The sequence below is a fragment of the Pimephales promelas genome, chromosome 16 (assembly GCF_988280905.1).
Source record: "Pimephales promelas chromosome 16, fPimPro1.hap1.1, whole genome shotgun sequence".
In the NCBI taxonomy this organism is placed as follows: domain Eukaryota; kingdom Metazoa; phylum Chordata; class Actinopteri; order Cypriniformes; family Leuciscidae; genus Pimephales; species Pimephales promelas.
The window spans coordinates 23,779,314-23,789,161 of record NC_142784.1 but is presented as its reverse complement, the minus strand read 5'-3'; the positions used below and the strand labels follow the sequence as shown (position 1 = coordinate 23,789,161).

The following is a 9,848-nucleotide window of genomic DNA, read 5'->3' as shown; positions in this document are numbered from 1 at the left end:
GTCATTAAAAGATATTGAAGAAATAAGAAGTATGCTAGTGTGCTATTCCAGTGCCGTAGATAGGGTATACGGGGCCTTGGTGCGGGTTGTTGATGGGGGCCCCCTCGGTTGAAATCACCTGGGCCCTCTAGACCCTGTGTTAGTCTGTGTTTTTGAATGAATCGAATAAATGAATTATTCAATGTTTCATTCATAAAGACTTAGGCTGCTTCTGAAATCACACTCTCTTAAGTAGGTACTTATTTTAAATAATTCACTTCTCTCTGCAGTATAGTTCAGAATTAATGCTTACACGTTTCTGAGTAGGCTACTGTGAATTTTGACATTTTGTCACAGTCACATACCGTTTTTTTGTCTAGTAGGCTATAGGCCATAGCAGGGAAGCATTCTATTTCAGATGCTGCCAAAGTAACCGGTGTTGTCGGCACATTGGCACTCCGGTAGGCTTATAGGCTACATCAGCACTCCTGGGCTATGTCCTAAAGCTTAGGCTGAAGCAGCTTTTCCACATGAAGGTATAGCCTATCTCGCAAAACTAACTTTGCACAGGTTTCTGAGGCAGAATAATGCTTTATTGATCAACAACAATAGAGAGCGCGTTGGTGATGATAGGCCTAACTAAGCAAATATTTAATTACTAGCCTACTATAGCCTACTTTTCACGCTAGAAGTTACATCAAAAATTAAGAAAATTGGTCACGTTTGCACACAAACCGACCACTTGTGCAAGTTGTTTAGGCTTGTTCTGCTTATGTCACCTTGTGTGGATGGTTGCCGTATTTTTATTGCACATGCATATAGAATGGACATTAAAGTTTATCTCACTGAATGCAATGCATTTCCTATAACCTGGATGCAGGAAAGTATTTAGGAAGATAGCCTATGCATACTTAAGAAGTACAGACTGACATCTGTAACTGCCACTACTTTCAATGTCATCATGGACAGACACACCATGAGAATAGATTGAAAGTCAATATAATTGTTTTGAGATCGGATGCTCATGGATTATTTGGGTTTTATTATTCTGCCTGCTTGTTTTGTGCTTGAACCATTGGCAATAGTAAGATAATAAATTTTTTGGTATTAAAGCAGAACGGAACATGATTAGGCTACTCTATAATGCTGGGTTATTTTAACCCAATTTTGGGTCAAATATGGACAAACCCAGACATTGTTACGTTTTTAAATGACATTTTATTGTTTGAGTTTGACCATATTTGACCCAAAATGGGGTTAAAACAACACAGGATTTTTTAGAGTGTATTATCTAGTATTAAGACGACTGCCGAAAATCATTGCTCAGTTACTGCCAAACCAGCAGGTGGCAGTGTTGTACTATTATTGTTTTGGTTTAAACCTTCTCCATTGTTCCTTGGGTCTGTTCTGATGTTAGGTACCCTAGCTACTGTCACAATTGTCATCCTTTATTTTTTAAAAAAAAGAAATGTAATTGTATCTAACAGGCCATTAAGCATGAAAGAGTCATAAATCATGATTTGACAACAGAGTTCTGTTCTTCAAAATGGCGAATTGTATATATTTTTACAGAATCTAACAGGGATGTTAAATTAGAATCTAATAACCATTCCACAAAAATATGATTAAATTAATATTAGTATTGCTGGCACATGAAATAGGAAACAACACACAATGACAAATTGTTTTGTTTTATTCTAGTTACAGGATCTGAATGTGAAGTTGTGGGAAATTCTTATTTCTAGAGATGTTGGCATGCAAATGTATGAATGTTGCCTTATAAATAAACAATACAATCCAAAATAACCTCACTGTGCAGGTGGTTTGACTTCTTGAACAAGTAGTTCTCATACTTCATACTATGCATTTTACCTCCTCTCTGAATCTCCTCTCTCTGTGAATAAAATGGAAGAATAACACATGGATTTAGATATATATCACTGTTAAGTTGTTTTGTCCAGTGGAAAAAAACTGAAAATCATCAAGGTGTGACACATTGAAGCATAATATGTGAAATATGTTCTCTGACCAAGGGGCTTTTTGGCACAAACAAGTGTACCTGCTTCATTCAAAGTTCTTTGTCATATTACCATCACTCAGTCAAAACCGACCCTTTAGCCTTTAGCAGGGGTGTTTGAGCTGAGATAACTGCTCTTAGAATACAATAGATGATGCTTGCATGCGAGCCAGACGAACAAAAGCTATTTTTGGCATCCTGTGTTTCATACCTTATGGCAAATGATCACATTTCTCATATTCTCGTCATATATTCCCTGGAGGAGATGATGCAACATTTTCATGTTTCAAATGATTTATAATAGACTCTTAATTTATTTTACAAAGCTTTGAGATTCAATACTGTTGTAACAGTAATACAGATAGAAAAAAAATAATACAAATTATTTTGAATAAAATCCATCTGAATGCAAGAATACAGAACTGTTTTTTATTGCTGGTTCACCCAGACAACAACACATTTAAAAGTTTGAAGATATGGTTTGTTATGTTCATTTACAACAGTATAATAATAACATCAGTCTTACAATAACTCTGTATTGATTTGTATACATTGTTTAAAATATTTACTCCTAATCAAACCTATTTAAAATTAATATATTGGCCAACATGATTTTATTTTTTTAGATTGTGTGCTATTCAAGACTTTATTTTATTAAAAGAAAATATCAGTGAACTGATTAGCTGAATGCATTTCATGTTATATTCATACAAAATGATAGATATCAATATCCTTTCCAGCTTATACAAAGTCAATCATAAAACCAATTCTAATTTCAACAATATAGTGGATAAAATTTAGTAAGAAAAGTAAGATACTTTGTTGTTATTGAGGTACAACAACAACCTTTAGAATGGCAGCTCTTGGAGGCAAGAAACATTTACCCATAAAATATTAACATACACTGTAAAAAAATGTATTTGATTATAAAACTATATATATATATATATATATATATATATAGACCTAATTGCATCTACATATTATATTCATGGTCATTATCACAGTTTTATTAGGATTCATGACTTATCTGAAAAGTGTCTATTGGATGTGTGTCAAATCCTGCTGTCACTGTCATTGTTAACCAGAGCCAGAGCATTAATGTTATAATCTGTGAAGGAACTGTTCGGTAATATAGTAGGAGGGATGAGACAGAGACACTCCCTGCACCTATTGAATCAAGTCTGGGCTCTAACGCTATATATGAGAAGCATCATCTCATCAAACAGTGTCCATTCAACTCCCTGGAAGTTAAACAGGTATGCTGTACTGTTTCTTTGCACTGATATCTACTGCTTTTCCCCTAAACTACTATAAAATAATTACCTTCACTGTTATTGTAAGTGTTACAGCGGTTAAGGTTGTGTTGTTGGATGACTTGGCTTTTAAATAGGTGACTTTTGGTCATGTTCTGCCTTTGCTCTACAGCGGGAATGATGCTTTGCCTCTGCTTATGTGCACTGGCTCTCGTCTTGCAGCCCATTCACGCGGCCTATAACTGCTCCTCGGTGTATAACAGGGTTCCAGGTGAGTCTGTGACCTTTCCGAATTTACGACAGTCTTCAATTCTCTGCAGTTTGCTTGACAGTAAGACCTCCCTTTTCTGTTTAGACAACAATGATCTGATGGTACAATGTGGCACCAGCATCATTACTCTGGAGGTAAACCTGTGCACCGCTGAGTGGGCAGGCTTTGACCCCAATGGCCTGGCTCTTAACGGGGAGCGGAATAACGCCCAGTGCAAAGGCACCATTGACACCACTGTGGACCCACCTGTCATCCGCTACCTGCTGGCAGTCAATCACAGCCAGGAGAACCCATGTAGACAGTCTCTACAGGTGCAAAGAAAAAACTATATTTGTTATCTTTCTCAAGAACAATTTTTCTCCTCATTTCTTAAATCACAGTTGGCAAATACAAACTAAAACATTATTAAAAGCTGCATACATATAGCTACATTTAAAAAAATGGAGGAAGATGTGTAAAAATTATATATTTGAAACCATTTTTATACCACTTGCATAGTGAATAAATGGTGTTACTAAATGTAATTAAAATAAAAAAAATGAATAATCTAATATTATAAAAAAAAATAGTAAGATGTACAAAAATTGAAAATGCTAAAATGTAATATATAAAATATGTATTATAGTAAAAAAATATGTAAAAAAGTTCATGTATAGCGTTTGTGTGTAGCATTTTATTGAAAAAAATAATAAGGTCATATGTAATACTTTATATTGTAATTATAAAAATGTATTATGAATAGGTGACAAAAGCTGAATACATACGTTTACTAATCATAAAAATGGTCAAATGTAAAAATGTATTTAAAAAACACACACACTGGTTAACATCAGTTAACTACTTTAGTTAAAGTCAGCATGAAACAGTAGTTGTTATCATCTTTTCTTCCCTATTGTGATGAAATGGTTTCTCAAACAAGAAGAAAAAAATAGCCTATAATTTATATATATATAAATTTATATATATATATATATATATATATATATATATATATATCCCCTTGTGCATTTTTAGATTGTGGATGAGGTGCCCAGCTCCTCTGGTCCATTCAGCATGTTCTCCAGCATTCAGGCTGTAATTATCACAGGATATATTGATACGCCCAGCTCAGCGGAGGGCATCATCAGTTACTCCACAGATCTCTACTATCACTTCTCTTGTCGTTATCCACTGGAATACCTCATCAACAACACTCAGATCGTAGCGTGAGCATTAAGACATTCACAATCCACTGCATACTTCACCAACTACAGTGTGACAACAAGAGGATTGACTTGATTTATATTTTTTCATGCAGGTCATCAGTGTCAGTGGCCACTAGTGACAACAATGGAACTTTCATTGACACTCTCAGCATGAGTGTCTTCAATGTAAGTGCAGATTTGTGTTAATATTCTTTACTCCGAATTCAAAATATGCCACTTTTTTAAAGATATTTTTGATTATTTTCATGTCAGAACTCAGATTATACCAGCCCTTTGGTGGTTCCACCAACTGGATTAGATCTGCGCACTAAAGTCTATGTTGAAGTAAAGGCTGTAAATCTCACTGGAAAGTAAGACAACTGCAGTTTCACTGACAGTGAATAGCATGTTTCTCAAGGGCTTTATTGAGGAATAAAAAATCATTTTCTGCCTTTATTTAGTTTTAATCTATTGTTGGACCACTGTTTTGCAACCCCATCTCCCTATAATCACACCAACACCAACCAGTACAACTTTTTCACAGGGTGAGTTACTCCTAATTTCATGGTAACACTTTACAATAAGGTTCCATTTGTTAACATCAGTTAACTACTTTAGTTGCTATCATCTTTTCTTCCCAAATAAGAAGAAAAAAATGTAGGGCGGGACTTGATTGAATTGACTGGATCGTTGGTTGTTGTTTGCTATTGCTGTGGTGTCATGTGAGTGACAGGTTGTCCCGCCCTCACGCCAGTGCGACTACATCAATGTCTCTCTATTTTTTCATCACAGATGTGTTGTAGAGAATCCGACAACGGTGCTTTATAATGGGCTTTCCAAGTTTTCACGATTTTCATTTGAAGCCTTCCGCTTCGTGGAGCACCGTAATCAAGAAAAGTCTTCTATATACCTGCACTGTATACTGCGACTTTGTGAGCCAAACAAGTGCCAAGAATTAGTTAACGTAGGAGACTTTTATACTATTTGAATAGAATTTATTGAATAGAGTACCATACTGGCAATGTCTGCCATTTAACATGTCACTTTATTTGCAGTCTTGCAACTCTAATAGAACACGACGGCGAAGGGCCCAAGAACCATACGGATCCCAAGCCAGAGAATCTGCCACGGTGTCTGTGGGTCCTCTGTACACCACAGCCCTGAGTGAGTCAGTCACGATCACACATGAATCCAGAATGAAACCGATCTGAAACCCAGCTTGTCGTCAAACACACTGAATTCCAAATGAGAGCCATGCATAACTGTTTCTTTTTTATCCTGTAGAAAATGATGTTCCCACTGCATCGGCCTATGGTATGAAACTCTTTTTGAAAACTTTATTTCAATCAAAATATTCAGCCCGGTCTCATCCCAAGGCGTCATATACTGACACTTTTGACATTTCGTCTACATCCAATGCACATGGCACCCTTTAGCCTTAATTTGAGACGCAGATAGATATAGGCCAGAAGTACCCCAGACGTAAACATACCCATAACCGAAGCGTGTTATATTTACGCTAAAGGGTGCCATGTGCGTTGAATTTAGACAAAATGTCAAAAGCATCACTATATGACAGCCTAGGGTGAGAATGCTTTGAAATATCACACTTTGATGTGTCTGAAATTTAGATTAAAGTGCTTATAAATGAATAAAAGCTAGACAGTCACAGCACAGGTTGTTTTCTGTTGTGAATCAGGAGGCAGTGAGCCATTGAAAAAGGACAATATGAACGTGGCTGGAGTGGTGGTGGGGGTCATTTTTGCCACCGGCGGTGCTGTGTTGATGGTTATGGCTGGATGGTTTGTGCTGAAGAAGTTTTTCTGGGCCAGTGGTCTGCCTCGGGCTTTCCACTAAGAGATCCATCAACTCGCCATCTGTTTTGCATTGAATGAAGCTTAATTTGATATGCCCGATAAGACGTCTGATCACATCAAGGCATCTGCACAAACCAGCAAAGAACCACTTTCCATAATGCGTATTTAGCATATTTTAATCTATTTCGACAGAACTGTGTAGACCAGTCACCAAGTGCTTGGAAGAAAATGCGAATGCTTAATTGTTTGATGTAAATGCAAATACTGCATTGTCTCATGTGTTTTAAATGTTCACTGCCTGAGTTATAGTGTATACTGTATTATTGAACTGGATGTAATCGTTTTCTAATGTTTTGATCAAATGTTGCTTCTTATACACATTGCTTGTATATAACCCAGGGGTTTTCAAACATTTAAAAAAATAAAGGCAGCTATTTTGTCATGTTTAAAGACCTGTTTAAATTGAATGAAATGTTGTTTTCTGAATTAAATAATTGACTTTTAATTTGCATATTAAAAGTAAATCAATTATTAAAATGTTATGTGGAAATATTTGTAAAGTTTTCTACCTACCTATATTTAGATGTATGAAATTAATAACAAGAAATGTTTTCAATTAAATTCAGATTTGTTTGTAAAGCACTTTCTTTAATATTTTGTGTTAAATATTTATACATATTTTATACATAAGGCAGCCCTAAAAAAAAACATTTTTGTCAAATAGTTTTCTTTTTTTTACAGTTTCTTTGTGTATAATTCCTCAAATTTTCTACAGAACCCTTTGCGGGCCCGAAACAGTTTGAAAACCCCTGTATTAGCCAATGACTTGCTGCTTCTCTATAATTTAATATGATATAACAATTATCTAGATGTGAGGAATAATTGTATTAATATACTGTAGTTGATGCAATAATCAATGAACAACAAAAATTAATTTCAAATTTGTACAATTTGTTTTATTTACATGTCTGTTTATGAAACAGTATATCCACACATTACACAACATTAATAAAAGGAATAAAGGCATCGTATTCTGTCTTTCACTTCAATAGAATGCGCAGTACATAATATAAAGTTATTTTTGAAAACTGTACAAACAACAATATTGTTCTACAAAAGTCACAATGTACAATCCAAACATAAGAGCAGTTATTTACATTACAGTTGTATTTCTGATAGGACTGGAGGTGTGTTTAGTTGAGAGTGTGTACGATGTCTTGTAACAGGGCTGTGAGTCTAGTGGAGAAATCCTCCTGTATGGAGTCTAGGTTTGTCTGATGGAAACCAGATGACTCACCATGGTTCTGGTTTTCTTGAAGAGCTATCATCTGTAGGTCTAAGTTAGAAATAAACTGTTGATTCCGAGCTGAGGAATTCTGGCAGAACTGATCCACTTTTGATGCCATCACATCCCTTGGAGGCTGTGGTGAGGCAAGATGGCCCGCCAAGGCTATCTTCAGTGCTGCCACCTTCCCTTGTACCTCTAAACTGAAGGTACACAATTCCTGTCCCAGTCTGGCAGTGACTTCCTCCCAAAGTTCCTTTCCACTGCTGTCTCTTTCCTCCTCTACCGCCTCAAACGCTTTTGTCTTAAAGTCCTCAAAGGCCGCCGTCCTTTTCTGGTGGCTTTCATCCAGAGCTTGTGTGATCCTCTGCACTGCCTCCTGGTAGAGTGTGACTTCCTCTGGGTTCAGTTCCTGGAGGTTCAGATTGAGTTTCTCACAGAGTTCCTGAGTATTCGACTGGAGGGCGGTCTGGAGCTGCTTAGTGAAGGGAGCCAGGAACTCCTTGACACTGGCCATGGTGTGTTTTGGGTGGCTGGGGTAAGGAGAGAGTCTCTCCCTCAACTCAGCAAGCTCCTGCTTTAGACGAGCCCTCAGCCGCTCAGACTCCATGCTCAGCTTGTGTCTCAGTTCAGCTGCCATGGGGTTGTAAGAGTCCTGGGTGTAAAGGTCACTGCTTACCACATGGTTCTTCCACATACCACTGCAAAACAGTATCAGGGGTCAATGACTTACAAGACCCTCAAAGATGAAGAACTCTTTGTATTCATGTTAATAAAATTAAAACATAATATATATATATATATATATATATTCCTTACACCATCAAAACATATGAGAGTACACATCTTAATAATTACTTTGAAAAATGTGTTTTTTTTATGTTTCAATGCAAAAAGCATGTTTTAAATAATAATTCTTATAAATATAATTATTACATTTATTTTAGTTATTTTTTGGTGAGGGGAGGCATGAAAACTGTATTTTATGAAATAATCATTTTTATTAAGACTTTTTAAAATTTTAGACCAGGCTTTTTGACTATATGTCCCTGCCCAAAATTCTGTTTTTAATAAATGAAAGTAAACAAAATATCTTATGAGAGTAAACTTACTTTGAGTCTTTGCCAACATTTTTCTTGTCAGTGGCCTGATTTTCTCTCTTTAAACTAAATGCTTCTTGACTGACCTCATCGTTGAGTGGAAATGCTAAAAATGAGGAAAGTTGCATTAGATCAATGTAATAAAAGTTCAAAATAACCATTTTAGATTGAATTGAATTTGAAAATAGAAATTGGAGAGGCAACAAACCTGTTGTGGTAGCAAAAGCCAAAGCCAATGTAACAAACTGCAGATTCATTTTCTTTTCTTTCTTTTTTTTACTAATGAAGGTTATTCTCTGTAAAAAAAATAATAATTATGCAATCAGATACATTTATTTAAATGTTATTGGATATCAACATATTAAACAGGACAACTCAAATGCCATTATTATTAATCTATGCAAGTGGACATCTGGCCCTTACCTGTTGAAGACAAAAAATGCGAAATTCTTCAACTGAGTCCTCATTTAAAGCAGTTCCTTATCAGATGTTGTCGTGCTTTTCACCTGTGTCAACACAAACCACGTGGAGGGTCAGTTTGATAACGATAGGCGTCAGGAACATATAGGGATTTTGCTGATCGCCTCTTCAAAGCTACTCTTTTCCAACAACGCAGATTCAGAGTAGTGATGTCACACCAAGGCCAATTTTGACGTCATTTTCGAGGTCAATACTGGGATGTGTTTACTACTAACCAGAAGTGTTTGGTCAGGTCTTACTTGGTGAACAGGGTTGAAAACTTAATAAATGACCAATAGTTACAAAAGAGCATAATATTACGATATGGGCTTCATTCTTGATACTCTCTATCCCAGGACTCATGTTGCCTGAAATTCACTCAGTGAACTGAGCATGAAATTTGGCTTAGTTTTACGATATGGACTTCATACTTGATACTCTCTGTCCCAGGACTTAATATGTTGCCTGTGAAGTTCACAC

General features: G+C 36.1%; 2 protein-coding genes across 2 annotated transcripts; one reads left to right on the top strand and one right to left on the bottom strand.

The window, feature by feature from the left end:
- The first annotated feature begins 3,402 nt into the window (after positions 1 to 3,402).
- On the top strand, positions 3,403 to 7,411 carry LOC120478833 (zona pellucida-like domain-containing protein 1). The gene is made up of 10 exons (XM_039670988.2): positions 3,403 to 3,523; positions 3,608 to 3,834; positions 4,538 to 4,728; positions 4,821 to 4,893; positions 4,981 to 5,078; positions 5,169 to 5,252; positions 5,500 to 5,671; positions 5,763 to 5,871; positions 5,992 to 6,021; positions 6,407 to 7,411. The coding sequence occupies exons 1-10, from the start codon at positions 3,403 to 3,405 to the stop codon at positions 6,562 to 6,564; spliced, it is 1,263 nt and encodes a 420-aa protein (XP_039526922.2). The 3' UTR covers positions 6,565 to 7,411.
- Positions 7,412 to 7,454: 43 nt separating this feature from the next.
- On the bottom strand, positions 7,455 to 9,338 carry LOC120478834 (uncharacterized). The gene is made up of 3 exons (XM_039670989.2): positions 9,118 to 9,338; positions 8,922 to 9,015; positions 7,455 to 8,510 (listed from the first exon to the last, which is right to left on the bottom strand). Exons 1-3 carry the CDS (start codon positions 9,164 to 9,166, stop codon positions 7,718 to 7,720), a joined length of 936 nt encoding a protein of 311 aa, XP_039526923.2. The 5' UTR covers positions 9,167 to 9,338; the 3' UTR covers positions 7,455 to 7,717.
- Between the last annotated feature and the right edge of the window lie 510 nt (positions 9,339 to 9,848).

What these genes read in the sequence shown, in the direction of transcription:
- LOC120478833 (XM_039670988.2), top strand. Translation starts at nt 3,403, where the DNA reads ATGTTCTGCCTTTGCTCTACAGCGGGAATGATGCTTTGCCTCTGCTTA. An exon ending in AACAACACTCAGATCGTAGC is followed by an intron (nt 4,729 to 4,820) that starts GTGAGCATTAAG and finishes TTTTTCATGCAG; the next exon opens with GTCATCAGTGTCAGTGGCCA. An exon ending in TCTGTACACCACAGCCCTGA is followed by an intron (nt 5,872 to 5,991) that starts GTGAGTCAGTCA and finishes TTTATCCTGTAG; the next exon opens with AAAATGATGTTCCCACTGCA.
- LOC120478834 (XM_039670989.2), bottom strand. Translation starts at nt 9,166, where the DNA reads ATGAATCTGCAGTTTGTTACATTGGCTTTGGCTTTTGCTACCACAACA. An exon ending in GGCTTTTGCTACCACAACAG is followed by an intron (nt 9,016 to 9,117) that starts GTTTGTTGCCTC and finishes CCTCATTTTTAG; the next exon opens with CATTTCCACTCAACGATGAG. An exon ending in AATGTTGGCAAAGACTCAAA is followed by an intron (nt 8,511 to 8,921) that starts GTAAGTTTACTC and finishes ACTGTTTTGCAG; the next exon opens with TGGTATGTGGAAGAACCATG.